Source organism: Passer domesticus, chromosome 27, assembly GCF_036417665.1.
Source record: "Passer domesticus isolate bPasDom1 chromosome 27, bPasDom1.hap1, whole genome shotgun sequence".
NCBI lineage: Eukaryota > Metazoa > Chordata > Aves > Passeriformes > Passeridae > Passer > Passer domesticus.
Genome location: NC_087500.1, coordinates 5,395,650 through 5,408,930, shown reverse-complemented (window position 1 = coordinate 5,408,930; position 13,281 = coordinate 5,395,650). Strand labels below are relative to the sequence as shown.

The following is a 13,281-nucleotide window of genomic DNA, read 5'->3' as shown; positions in this document are numbered from 1 at the left end:
CTGTACTGAGCAGGGGGAGCACCACAGGGGCTATTTGTGCCATCTCTTCCTCCTCTGGACCACCCCTCCCCATCTTTCATCCTTATCTCCTGTTTCCATGGCTGTGTCTGGCTTCTCCCAGACTGGACATGCTCGGCAGAGCTGATGGGATCAGTCAGGGATGTTCATATCACAGGCTGTTGATCTATGTGGGGTCTCTGAAAAGCCCAACTCCTGTAAAATTTGAAAGACATGGGGCTCCTGAGCACAGCTGTACAAAGTGTGCCTGGAGGAAAGAGGTAAATAATAATTAAAACCAGACTCATCCACTTGCTCTGGTTTTCCTGCATTTTGGCTCATTAATTAGTGTGGACTGTGCTATCCAAACCAGGGGATTGGGAGTGGGGTGGGCCCAAGGCAGACTGAGGCCAGCCCAGCACCGATCCCATTCTGCCCCCTCAGAGGCACTGAGGGGCAGGCACTGACGTGGAGGGGAGAGGGTGAGACATGTCAGGGCAGAGGGGTGGATCTAGGGGATGCCCAGGCTGGTGAATGCCTTTTGAGGGTGGTCTGGGCTCCCTTTGGAAGCTGGTGGAAGGTTCCAGCTGGGCTGTGCAGCTCACAGGGCAACACTGATGTGGAGTTTGAAATCCTCATTCAGTTCTCAAAAACGTGGGGGCTTCCAGGGGGGCTTCTGCACTCTGCTCATCTCTGCTCAGTCCTCATGGTGTGCAGGACCCCTCTGAGCACTCCCCAAAGAGCAGAGGGCTCTTTCCCTTCCCTCCCCGCCAGCCTCACTCACACACAGGGATCCAGGAATACTTCCAGGGACACAAGCTCCTTCCACACTGCCTGGGCAGTAAGAGGCAGAGCTGACCACTAGTCCCACCTCCCCAGGCCCCTGGGAACACAGGACGAGGCAGGGAAGGCTGGGAAACCTTGTATTACAAAAATAAAGGCGCGCAGGTGAAGCTGCCGCGAGGCTCCAGCGCAGAACGTACCAGTGGAAGGCAAATATAAAAAACAGACACTGAAACCGTGGCAGGGCAACATCCTTAAGGCTGAAACCATCCCAGCTGAACTGAGCTGATGTAAAACCAAGGACCCTCCTCAGCCAGAGCCCCAGCAGTGCAGGGCTGGCAGAGCTGGGAGCTCTGCAGTGGCTCCCAGGCTGGATAAGCCCCCAGCTCATCCCTTCTCCATGGTGACAGGGCTGGGGGTCCCATGGGGGGCATTGCTGCTGCTCTGATCTCACTGGGGAGAGGAGCCTGCAGAGAGGAGGGCTTCAGGTGTGGGGACTACACCCTGCTCACCTCTGCCCTGTCCTTCCAGCCTGCAGGACCCCTCTGAGCACCCTCCAAAGAAGGGCTCCCCTCTCCCTGCCCCAGGTCCTGCTCTACATCAGCTCAGTTCACCCAGCTCAGCTCCTGCAGGGCTCCAGAGCGGGGCTGGCCCCGCTCACGCCGACTTGGTGCTGCTCTCCACCTCCTTGTGCACCCACAGCTCCTTGTGCTGCTTGCGCCCGAAGCCTTCGTCGTAGTTGCCTTTACTCTTGAAGAGCTGCTGGAAGTGGGGCTTGCAGTAGAATTCCCCGTGGAGCGCGGCGTAGCTGCCCAGGCTGGGGAGGGAGGGCAGGGTTAGCCAGGCAGGGAGACTGGGATGCAGCCTGGGGACACTGGGACAGCAGAGGGGACAGCGTGCAGGAGGGGACCCTTAGGGCCAACAGCTCCCTCCCACCAGCAGAGGCTGCTGTGAGTAGAAATGAGGGGTCAGCCTCGGCTTTGAGTCCTCTAGAAGGAGGCTCTGGCTCAGCTCCGTGTTCCCCTGGGGCTGCTCTCAAGGGAAAGCATCTCCCCTTCCACACCAGGGAGGGTTTGGCTGCCCCTTGGGCCCAGCTGTGCAGATAAACCTTTGCTTTGCTGTGCTGGGTGGGCTGGGGGTCTTTGGCCAAGTGAGGGGCTGTGATGGGGGGGACTATTTGGGAGGGTCCCAGCACGGGGACAGCCTGGCTCACCTGAGCTTGGCGTGGCAGTGCTTGCAGCAGAAGCAGGAGTTGTGGAAGACGAATTTATCGGCCACCAGGCGCTCCATGGGGTACACGGTTTTCTGGCAGGCAGTGCACATCTCCTTCACCTGCGCCTTCAGGCTGAAGGACTGGCCAAGGGCAGAGCAAAGGGAGACAGAGGATGAGGGAGGAGTTTGGGACAGCCTAGATCCCTGCACTGCCCTCTTGTCTTCCCTCCATTCACGGGAGCACTGGGGGGAAGGAAGCAGCCCCATCTCCCTCACCCTCCCTGGGCCACTCCTGATGCTGGGCTGGGCTGGAGCTTGGCCCGTGGGCTTTTGGCCCTTCCACCCTTGCCAAGGATCAGCAGGATGAGCCCTGGCACAGAGCTGTGGCTGCCCCTGAACCCCTGGCAGTGCCCAAGGCCAGGCTGGACAGGGCTGGGAGCAGCCTGGGACAGTGGAAGGTGTCCCTGCCATGGCAGGGGTGGCTCTGGGTGGGCTCTGAGGTCCATTCCACCCCAGGCCATTCTGAGATGATTCTATGGAGCAGAAAAAGCAAAGGTACCTTGGAGCGCTGCACTGTGCTGCCTCCTGAGCTGGTTTTGGCCTCCTAAAAAGGGAAGGAGAAAGCAAAATGAGAGCTTGCCACAGACCCCTCTGTGACCTGTAAACCATCACCCGTGGCCCCACACAGCAGCTCTGCTCCAGATGCTGCTCCTGCCCCTTGGAGCAGGGTCATTAGCTCCTCTTGCTGGGGGTGCACAGGGCTCAGGGGGCACTGGCCCATTCCCCCTGGGTACAGCTGGGTGCCCCTCACTGTCCCAGAGCCTCTTGGGGCTGAGGTTTTGTTTCCAGTTCCTCATTTCAGCCCCTCTGGGGCTGTGCAGGAAACGAGGGCACCTCGGGGGTGTGGGGAGGGCACAGGGCAGAGCTCTGAGCTCTGGGGCTGCCCAGCCCTGCAGCACCAGGGCACAGACCCAAGCACTGAGCAGCCTCTCCCTGTGCCCCAGGGTCTCCCTGCACCGTGTCCCATCTGCAAATCCCTTCCAAACCCCCCCTGCTCCCCCCTCACCAGGGCACATCCTGCACCCACCCCACACCTGCTGGGTCCCTGACAGCCACCCCAGGGGTTTCACCCTCCCTGGCACTGATGGAAGTGCTCCCTCCTTCCCAAAGTCGGGATCCAAGGGCACCCCAGCAGGGTGACCAGCCAGGGCTGGCTCATCCCCCTCACACCTTGTTCCCAAGGCCGGGCAGGGTGACCCCAGGACATCCCCCCAGGATGTCACCCTGCTGTCCTTGTCCTGGCTGCAGTTTGGCTCTGCCCGCCCAGCACTGCCCCTCTCTGCCCCCAGGCTGATCCCCACCCCCTGTTCCTCCCGCCTTGTCCTTCCCCATCACTTCTCCTTTGTATTTTTGGAAACAGTTTGTCCAAGAGAGGCACAGGAAGCTCTCCCCTCGCCGAGCTGCCTCCTCAGAGGTTTCCCAGCTGCTCTCACTGCCTGAGGTCAGGGACTGATCTTCCTCCCAGTCCCACGGGGCTGGAAGCAGGAGCCAAAGTCAACAGTGGGACACGGGCAGCGAGGAGGCTCCGCCTGTGTCAAACCAGTTGCATCCCTTGGCACTGGGAGAACAACCGCAGGTGCTCTCCTGGGGTTAGGATTTAACAGGCTGTTTCCAGGCTCAGCTGAGCAGAGCTGAGACATCCGTTCCCAAGGCTGCAGCAGCCCAGGGCTGCTGTCACTTCTCGGCAGCCTCCTGGCCAGGCACGCTCTCCATTCCATATCTGACAGATCTTCCCTCGGGGCAGGGCCGTATCCTGTCCCAGCAGGAGATGTTCTTGAACCTTTATGTTTTTCCATCTCCAATCACTCCAGCCCTCAGCAGCAGCTCGAAGGCTCTCAATTGTGATCAAGGAAAGCCATGGAAACACAAACAAACAGCCAGCAGCTCGAGGAGCTGTGGATGGAGCAGAGCCTGAGGCTGGAGCCCAGCGTGCTCAGCAAACAGCACCTTCTGCTGGAACATTCCTGTCCCCAGTTCTGTTGTTTGAGTAGCTGTGACTGTGCCTCTGATCACCCTAAAATGTCAGGGCAGGAACAGAGCTTCTGTGCACAGCCTTCCCCCCTGAGAGCCCAAACCCAGCTGAAATTCCCACACAAACCCCAGGGTGCCACGTACATGAGCTGGGGCTGGGCTGGCGGCTCCCGTGGCCTGGAACATGGTTCCTCTCCCTTCTCCCTCTGTTTAATCCTGAGCTGGAAGGCCGTGGGTCGATGCTCCCTGCAGTGGTGTCAAAGACAGACCTCTTGCAACACCTGGAAAGGAAATGTCATCAGGAGTGGGGCTGGTTTCATCACCAAACCCAGCAGGAGCTGCTGAGTGCTCAAAGCTCCCTCCAGGGTCAGATCAGCCCTGCTGGGCTGGGGCTTCCTGGGGGAGCCCAGAACTGAGGCACACAGAGCTGGACAGGTCTGGAATACTGTGATAGCAGCAGGGTTTGGGGCTCTGAACACCTGGAAGGTGATGGGATGGCTTCTGCTCCAAGCCCACGTGTGGAAGCACCTGCCAGGCAATGACCACGCCACGGGCAGCAAGGCTGACCCCAAACAAAACAGCCAAACCAGCAGCCCGTGTCCCACTAAGGCAGCCACTAAAGGACTGGTGTTGCTGGAGGAAGGACTGTGGTTTTAGTCTAATTTTAGCCCAGAAAAGTCTCACGGTTCACAGCTCAGCAGAGCAAGTGATGGGGATTTTGTTTTCTGGAGGAGCCTTTAGGCTGAGCCCTGTGCTGAGTGCCTGGGAGGATGAGGCTGACAGGGCTGGGACCAGCACAGGAAAAAACACCAGCATTGCAAATCACCCCTTTTGGTAAAAAAGAGCTAAAAAGGCACTGACAGCTCCTCAGGGGGTTTTCCCCACCACACTTTACCTTCAAAGCACCCGTGAAGGATGAGCCCTGGTTTGAATACAGAGGACAGAGCTGTGGGGTTGAGTGATGCTGCCAAGGAAGGAGCAGAGCAGAGAAAAGGAGGGTGAAGGGGTGGCTCTGCAATGGAGGCTGAAAAACCAGCACCTGCCTCTGTCTGGGGCTGCTTTCCTGTCCTACTGAACCCCCTTGGCCTCATATTGCCACCCCAAAAACCTTCCTGCTGCCCAAGGACTGGGCTAGACCCTGAGAAAGCCCCAGGGCAGAGACATGGCAGGGTGGAGGGCTTGGGGCAGGGGCATCTCCTCAATGCCCACCTCACAGGGACATTTGCAATCATATCCTGAGTTTTGGGGGGCTCTTTGGCTGCCAAACCCCCAGCAGCTGACAGCAGGCTTGAGTTACATCCAGCAAAGCTCCTGAAATTCATGGCTGCTTTCAGAGTTGAAAGACCATTTCCCCAGGTCCTGGGCACTCGGTGGGTGCCCCTCACAGCCCTGGGGCTGCACAGCCCTGCTTGCAGACGTTTCACAGCCTCAGCTGAGGCCCAGCCTGCTCTATCAGAATCATTTCCCGTCTCTCTGCGGTTTGGTTGTTATTTCCTGCTCTCAGGCAGCTGCTGCTGAACCCAGCATCTGCTGCGGGCCAGGGCCCGCCCCACAGCCCCTGCCTGCCCCCATCCCTGGGACAGGACCTTCTCTTCGTGCCTCCAGGGTCTGTCAGGTCCTACAGCCCAGCACAGACCCTGCGGGGGATGTGAGGGACCCAGAAAACCCGGTGTCCCCACTGCACACACACCTCTGACACGGATGCACAGCCCTCCCCCTTTTCACCTGCTTTTCACCTTCACCCCAGCCTTTCTTACAAATGTTTGTCCTCCCCAACTTCCCTTCCCTCGTCTTCCTCCCCAGCCCCAGCCACCTTCTTCCCCTCGGTGTTTCCAGACTCCCCACACCCCTCCTGCCCTTCCCCAGAAGCTGCTCCAGTGGAAGGTCCCTGCCATGGCAGGGGGTGGGATGAGATGAGCTTCAAGGCCCCTCCAACCCAAACCATTCAGGGGTTCTCTGATAAGCTCATTTTTACTTCCACCCCCTATTTGTTTCTCTGCTCCTCATGCCCCCAAACCTCTTTCCTTTCAATTCTACCCTGACTGGCACCATAACTGCCAGATCTGACTGTTCCAGACCTCAGCTCCCTGAAGGCCTTAGCCACTTGCACTGCCTGGGAACAGCAGGAGTGAGGACTGTCCTCCTCTCCACGTCATGCCAGCAGTTTCAGGTTTTGGGCTCAGGACAAGGTGTGAACCCCTTTGCCTTCCAGCCTTTCTCATCCTGCCCTTGTAGCAACTGAGAGCTCCAAGCAGGGAGCAGTTTGAGGGGAGGAAAGCAATGCTGCTCCATCACAGAGCTTCTCCCCAACAGCCTCCTGCATCCCCTCTCACCTTCCTGCCTGACCCTGGGGCAGATGGAGGGAGAGAGAACATCTGGGGTGGCCCCTCAAGGCAGCCCCCCGACCTCAGCCCGCCTCTGAAGGGTCAGGTTTCCTGCAGCCGGGAGGGGTGCAGGGAGCCTTTCCCCGTTCCCAGAGGGGCCACCAGGGCTGGCCCAGTGCAGACGAAGCAGGGCCAGCCCAGCAGGGCTGTCCCTAATGCAGAGCCACCAGGGCTGGTCCAGTGCAGAGCCACAAGTGCAGGCCCAGCAGGACAAGCCCAGCAGGGCAGGCCCCAGTGCAGACAAAGTAGTGCAGACCCAGCAGGACTGACCCAGTGCAGGCCCACCAGTGCAGGCCCAATGCAGGCCCAGCAGAGCTGTCCCTAATGCAGAGCTAGCAGGACTGACCCAGTGCAGAGCCACCAGTGCAGACCCAGCAGGGCTGTCCCCAATGCAGGCCCAGCAGTGCAGGCCCAGAAGTGCAGAGCCACCAGTGCAGGCCCAATGCAGGCCCAGCAGGACTGACCCAGTGCAGAGCCACCAGTGCAGGCCCAGCAGTGCAAACCCAGCAGGGCTGTCCCCAATGCAGGCCCAGCAGTGCAGGCCCAGCAGTGCAGAGTCACCAGCGCAGGCCCAGCAGGGCTGCCCCAATGCAGGCCCAGCAGGGCTGACCCAGCCGTGCAGGCCCAATGCAGACCCAGCCGTGCAGGCCCAGCCGTGCAGGCCCAGCAGGGCTGCCCCAATGCAGGCCCAGCCGTGCAGGCCCAGCCGTGCAGGCCCCACGCAGGCCCAGCCGTGCAGGCCCAGCCGTGCAGGCCCAGCAGGGCTGCCCCAATGCAGGCCCAGCTGTGCAGACCCACCCGTGCAGACCCCACGCAGGCCCAGCAGTGCAGGCCCAGCCGTGCAGGCCCAGCCCGGCACGTTCCGCCAGGGAAGGAGCCTGAGCGCGGAGGGCGAGGGGCCCCTCTCTGCCAGATGGTTCCCATTAGCAGCCCCAGGAAGGGTTTGTTTATTTCAGGGATCACTGCTCCATTGCAGGAGGCTTTCCCAAAGGCAAAGCACGGCGTGGGGGAGCCGGGCCCCCTTCCTCCTCCATCCTGGGAGGACGTGGAGTGTCCCCAGAGCATGGCGAGGCATGGGCAGGGGAGGCAGCTGGGAGAGGCTGCCAGGCCTTTCCCCAGGAAATCTTGGGCTGAGCTGGTGGCTGTGGGGATGGACAGCCATGAGATCCTGTGCAGGATCAGTGAAACCCACACACAGGGCAGCGCTGACCCTCCAGCTCCACGGCCATCATCCCTCTCAGCTGGCCAGTGTGGGGAAGAGGTGAGCAGGAGCTGGAAGAGCCTGTCTCCTGAGCCTGGGAATCACCCAGCTCCCAAGGCTCAGTTTCTGCAGTCTTGGGGTCTCACAGCTGACCCACACCATGAAACAAAGTGTGGTGTAAAACCAGCATCAAACAGGCCAGGCCAGAGCCAGGCACAGCAGGGCCAGGGAAGGCATGATGGAGTGGTGGCCACAGCTCCTGCTTCAGGCGTGGAATCCCTTAATTCTGCTTCAGGTCTTGGCTCTTGTGTGGCTTTGAGCCAGCCACTTGACCTCATGGTAGTGGGGACACAGAGCAGGGCCCTGCTGGCTCAGCACAGGGTGGAGGACTTCAAGAAGGAGAATCCCAACATTTCTGGGGACACCCTGACCCTCCTCCTCAGATTTCCTGGGGAGTGGGCCTGCCCCTGCCTCACCCCACAGCCAGGAGCCACCTTCCAGCAGCCTGCTCCACTAATCCCCTTTCCATCCACGTTCTGCCTCTTGAGAGGCTGCCAGTGGGCAGGAAATCTGCAGCCGAAATGCTGAGGGATGCTGACAAGGAGTGGTTGTGGGGAGGAACAGGGCTGCCTTTGTCAGGGCAACAATGGGGGACGCACAGGAGTGAGGGAGAGCCCAAGGGAAGCCCCTGCCCACCCGCTCCCCTCTGCCACTTTCATCCCTGCCTCCCCTGAGGAGGAAGTGCAGCCCTGGAAGCACCAGGGGACTGGGCTGGTCCCTGCCCTGCCTCTCAGTGAGGGGCACACAGGCCAGGAGGATGCTGCTGGGATTCACCTGCTGTCCAGAAGCAGAAACTGAGGCAGCACACTCCTGGGATTTGGCTGTGTTTAATGGCATCCATTAAAAATCGTGATCTGAAGGGAGTCTCTGCTCCCTGGGATCTCCTTGTTCAGATAGAGCAGAGAAGCACAGCAGAAATCCTGCCAGGAGGATGAGAAGAGGCTTTTTCAAGCAGAGACATATTCTCAGTAGTGCCAGACAAAAATTGCAGGTTGAGAGGTTCAGGCTGGACATTAGACAGAAGTGCTTCACTGGGAGAAATCTTGGAAGCTCTGCAGAAGGGACTAATGAGGTTCAACCTGCTGCAAACAAGCCCAACAGACAAACAGAAGCTCATGGCTTCCCTGCCCTTGTCAGCTCTTCCCTGATCTCCTCCATAAACCATTTCCACCTGGAAACATCACCCTGCTTTCCTACACAAATGTACATCCATTTACCATTAGACATTAGTTCTTCTCCCATCATATTTTGCCTCTCGGTGGGATTCATAAAGAGTGACCACAGCCAGGAGAAGCAGATTCCTTTGAAGCTGTTCTCACCTGGTGGGCTCTCTGTTGCCACAGGCACCGTGGTGGCCCCATCAAACAGGTCTGGCAGCTCCACACTGGGAGATCTCAGACCTTGGTACTCTGACACAAAACTGCAGCACCCCTGAACACCTCTGGCCTGATGTGCCCTTACATCCCTCCTTGCAGAAGAATCCAAGTGTCTTCCTTGCATTTTGCTCTCTTTTCCCTGTCCTTTTTCCTGTCTCCACCCAAAAGAATAATTTCCTTGGGGCTCTGTCACGAGGCCCTGTTGTTTCAGAAGTCATTTATCACATCCAAGGAAGACACTGAGCCAGCGTGACACGAGCTGTGTTAAAACCACCCAGAATTTTGTTCTGCTTCCCAACAGCACATCTTTGATTGCTCTTCCAGAACCTGTTCTAGAAACCCACCTTTCCTTGTACTCCAGTTAATGGAGCTGTAATTGCCTGTAATTTCCTCCTTGCTCTAACACAGCCTCGCAGTGTTGCCCTGGCTGATTTCCTCTCGTGGAACATCACCTGTTCCTCACCAGACTCTGGACTGGCATTTCCTGTGGAGTCCCCATCCCTGGAGGGGTTTAAGGCCACGGGGAGGTGGCACTTGGGGACATGGTTAGGGGTGGCCTTGGCGGTGCTGTGGGAATGGTTGGACACTGTGATCTTAGAGAGCTTTTCCAGCCTGAAGGATCCCCCTGAAGGATTCCACGGGGTGAGCCCATCTCCTGGGCCCTAGAGACCCCACAAAAAGCTTTTCCTGTTTCATCACCTGCAGATGCAGTAAGAGCAGGAGTGGGTCCAGTTCCTGGCACTCCAAAACACAGCACAGCCCCTTTCCATGGTCTCTGCCTCCACACAAGCCTTACAAAAAGCACTGTTTGCTGTCCAAATGCAGATTGTATAAGAAAACACAACCAAAATCATATTGGTAGTTAAATCTCTCCAAATATTCTTTCTGAGCTGCCCCAGCTATTTTCAGCCTTCATCTCTATCCTTCCTTTTAGGATCCAAGGTACCATAGAGCCCAGCATAGGATCTGGTTCTCTGAAATCCACAAGATTGCAGTGGAGCAATGAGTGTGCCAGGAAAAGTAATCCCTGGAGAGGCACATCAGAGGAAGCTGAGGCATCTTGCCACTGAAAAACCCGAGCTGGACATATGGAGAGGGTTATGGGCACACCACAGGAGTAAGAAATATGTCTAAAGTGTGCTTAACACTGATATTGCAATAATCCTTTTGTCCAGATTTAATGTTTTCCATCCCAGGGCTTTTGCTAAGAGCGAGGTAAGCACTGCAACACCCCCAGATGGCAGATAAAAATGACTTAACTGGGAGGGAAAAGCATGTCTTGGGGGGGACATGGCAGCTGCCTGGCAAAACCCTGCAAGAGCTGAGGGTGGGAGAAAAGGAAAAGAAAAACTTCATCACCCTCCAGGGCTAGAGGGGCAGTTGAAGACTCCCAGGAGTTGCCCACTGAAGGAAATCAGAAGAGGAATTCCCTTCCCTAATGAGAAGTCTCCTGGGATTTTTGCTGACCAAAAAAGGGTCAGGAACCTGGGTTTAGGCTGGATAAGAAGGAAGATTCATCTCCCATTTTGCAAAGCCCAAGAGGTTGGTTCTGACAGACCCTCAGTTTGGAACTGGGAATTTGCTTCTTGCAGGACTCCCATTTAAAAAGGACATTTACACTGGGCCTGTGTCAGACTTGGTCGATTGCCCTGCAATTATTTTGTAATCTACATTAATAAAGCTGCAGATGTGCTACTCCTGGCCTTAAACACACAACAGCTCAGCTGAGGCACCAGATGTCTTCCCTGTGAGAGCCCTCACACGACGTCTTTGGCGGACAAAGCCCAATTTTCAAGGCTGGATTATTAGATTTTTTACGAAACTGATACCCACACCATGAAAAAAATCAGCAGAAAAATGATCATAAATATGATCTATAAGGTATCTTGGCTTGTTTGAAGTGATCCAAGGGGATTAGACAGATCAGGCTGGTTCAAAACACAGTAGTTACAGCACCAGAGTGGGACTTGGGAGACCTGGGCTTCATTCCTAAATCTGCTGCTAATTTTGGGTGTCAGTGGAGAAATAATTTCATTTTTTCTGTTCCCCTTTTCCCCCCTCCCCTCGATGAAAACAGAGCTGCTCTCCTTTGTGAAGCCCTGGGAGATCCCTGCCTGTTAAGGGCTATGTCAGAGCCCAGGGCATTTGTGTTGCTATTAAATCTCACAGTCATGCAACAGCCTCCCCAGGGAAGTGATGAAAGACCTGTCGCTGCAAAGGTTTAAACGCAGGCTGGATGAGGCGGCAGGAGCCACACCATCGGGAGCCGGCAGGCATTACCCAAGGGGGACAAGGAGTCGGGATCTAACAGGTTTTCCTTCCATCTCCGCTCTTTCTGATCAGCTTAATAAAACGGATCTGTCCAGACAACAAAGAGGGGACTACAGCTGAAAAAACGCGCACCCCGGAGCGCATCCCCCCAGCACGGGCCTGCTACCGACCCCTCTCCCGGGGCTGCCTCGGGCACGGGAGCTCGCCCCGCTCCCCGGCCCCGCTGCCCGCCTTCCGAACCTCCTTCTCCGAGCAGCCGCCGGTGCTGCGGAACCGGGGTCGAACCCGGGGCGCGGGGCCGGGACCGAGCCCGAGCCCGGGACCGGCACCGAGACCGAGCCCGGTGCTGCGGGACCGGGACCGAGACCGGGGCGCGGGGCCGGGACCAAACCCGAGCCCGGGGCGCGGGGGCCGAGACCGAACCCGGTGCTGCGGAACCGGGACCGAGACAGAATCCGGGACCGAGACCGAGCCCGAACCCGGGGCGCGGGGCCGGGACCGAGCCCAGTGCTGCGGAACCGGGACCGAGACCGAACCCGGGGCCGGGACCGAGCCCAGGACCGAGCCCGGGGCGGCTCCCGAGCAGCGCAGCCGCTCCCCGGGGCTCTCCCCGCTCCTCTCCATCGCTGCCCCCCGCCCGCCCGCCCCTCGCTCCGGCTCCCCCGGCTCCCCCAGCCCGGCGTGCCCGGCGATCGGGCAGCCCCGGTGCGGGCGAGCCCCGCTGCCGCGGCCGGCATTGTCTGGCCGCCGCCTCCCGCCGCCCCCGAGCCGAGCTCACCGGAGGGTCCGCAGGGCGGGGCCGTGCCGTGCCGTGCTGCCCGTGTCCCGCCGCAGAGGCCGCGGCCGTGCAGCGGAGCCGCTTCCTGCGCTGCCCGCGCCGGCTCCGAGCCCTTTTATCGCGGGGCCGCGGCAGCGATTGGCTCCCGGCGCCGAGCCGGCTCCCAGCCGCTCGCTCCTTTGTGTGGAGCCAGCCTCTAACCCCAAACCTTCCCCGCTCCCTCTCTGCCTGGTCGCCCGCAGCCTCCCCGACCCCGCAGCGCCGGCCCCGGAGCGACCCTTCTGCTTTCTGGCACAGGGTGCAATTAACCCCCCCGGTAATTAGCGCCTCTCTCCCGTGAGCTGCGAGTGCAGGTTGGCTTCGCCCTAAGCTTTGGACACGGCTCTCCCCGCGTGGCACTCACCCACCCCGGTAAGGGATCCTGGAGCATCCCAAAGGATCCATCCCTCCAGCGTCTGCAAAAGCCTTTTTGCACATTTCCCACACCTCAGCTCGCTGCTTGTACAGGAAGGATCTTATCAGGCAGCAGCGGGAAAGGAGGGTTCCAGTGCTCCCCACTGCTCACCCTCCAAGGGGTACAGCTGATCTGCGGTGGTTTCAGAAATCCAGGGTTATTCCATGCAGAGCTGACGAGCCGAGCGTGGGAGCGGGGCTGTGCAAGGTGGATCTGCCAGAGCAGGGTCCCGTGGGCCGAGCAAAAGCACTGCCTGGGCTATAAGAGCAGCTTCCCTTGGAGGGCTGGGATTTCCCCATGAACACGGCAAAACATCAGAAATAAGTATAAATATTGATAGTCAAAACCTGGAGGTGGTTTCACGCCAGCCGAGGAAGCCAGAATGGCCACGGGTCAGGAGAGAGGCAGCAATAACCTGTAGCTCTGAGGATTTTACCTTAAGCTCTCATAGCCCTCCACTGGGCCATAAATGGAGGAAAATATACAACGGAGTGATGGGAGTATCTTTGAAAATGATGATGCTGGAACAAATATTCTTGTTTGGCTCCTGAACACAGTGTGATGCCACTGGAAAGAGCCAAACGCTGGCTGGAGGTGGCCCGAAGCCTGAGCCCAGCTGCAGAGACAGGTGTTCTGTGTGCAGTCTGCCTGAAATTCCCTGTACAAAAAACACCACTGAGGAGTTCACGGGAGTGATTGCTGGACAAGGAGAGAGCAGTGGTGTGATTCACCAC

The 13,281-nt window shown here is 58.5% G+C and overlaps 1 protein-coding gene and 1 long non-coding RNA gene across 7 annotated transcripts; one reads left to right on the top strand and one right to left on the bottom strand.

Moving 5' to 3' along the window:
- Nucleotides 1-903: 903 nt before the first annotated feature.
- On the bottom strand, nt 904-12,980 carry LIMD2 (LIM domain containing 2). 6 transcript variants are annotated; one of them, XM_064399866.1, is made up of 5 exons: nt 12,659-12,980; nt 4,168-4,304; nt 2,552-2,596; nt 1,994-2,133; nt 904-1,597 (listed from the first exon to the last, which is right to left on the bottom strand). In XM_064399866.1, exons 2-5 carry the CDS (start codon nt 4,207-4,209, stop codon nt 1,438-1,440), a joined length of 387 nt encoding a protein of 128 aa, XP_064255936.1. In that variant the 5' UTR covers nt 4,210-4,304; nt 12,659-12,980; the 3' UTR covers nt 904-1,437. The 6 variants fall into 6 exon arrangements, with proteins under 6 accessions (XP_064255936.1, XP_064255934.1, XP_064255935.1 ...); XM_064399864.1 differs by lacking the exon at nt 12,659-12,980 and adding an exon at nt 12,497-12,646; XM_064399865.1 differs by lacking the exon at nt 12,659-12,980 and adding an exon at nt 12,501-12,645.
- On the top strand, nt 5,726-10,206 carry LOC135286705 (uncharacterized). The gene is made up of 2 exons (XR_010350801.1): nt 5,726-6,212; nt 9,979-10,206. It is a non-coding gene; the product is annotated as an uncharacterized LOC135286705 (long non-coding RNA).
- Nucleotides 12,981-13,281: the final 301 nt, after the last annotated feature.

Coding starts and splice junctions, on each gene's coding strand:
- LIMD2 (XM_064399866.1), bottom strand. CDS start 4,209: ATGTTCCAGGCCACGGGAGCCGCCAGCCCAGCCCCAGCTCAT. Junction 2,134..2,551: donor GCACAGTGCAGCGCTCCAAG/GTACCTTTGCTT, acceptor GCCCTTGGCCAG/TCCTTCAGCCTGAAGGCGCA. Junction 1,598..1,993: donor CACTGCCACGCCAAGCTCAG/GTGAGCCAGGCT, acceptor CTCCCTCCCCAG/CCTGGGCAGCTACGCCGCGC.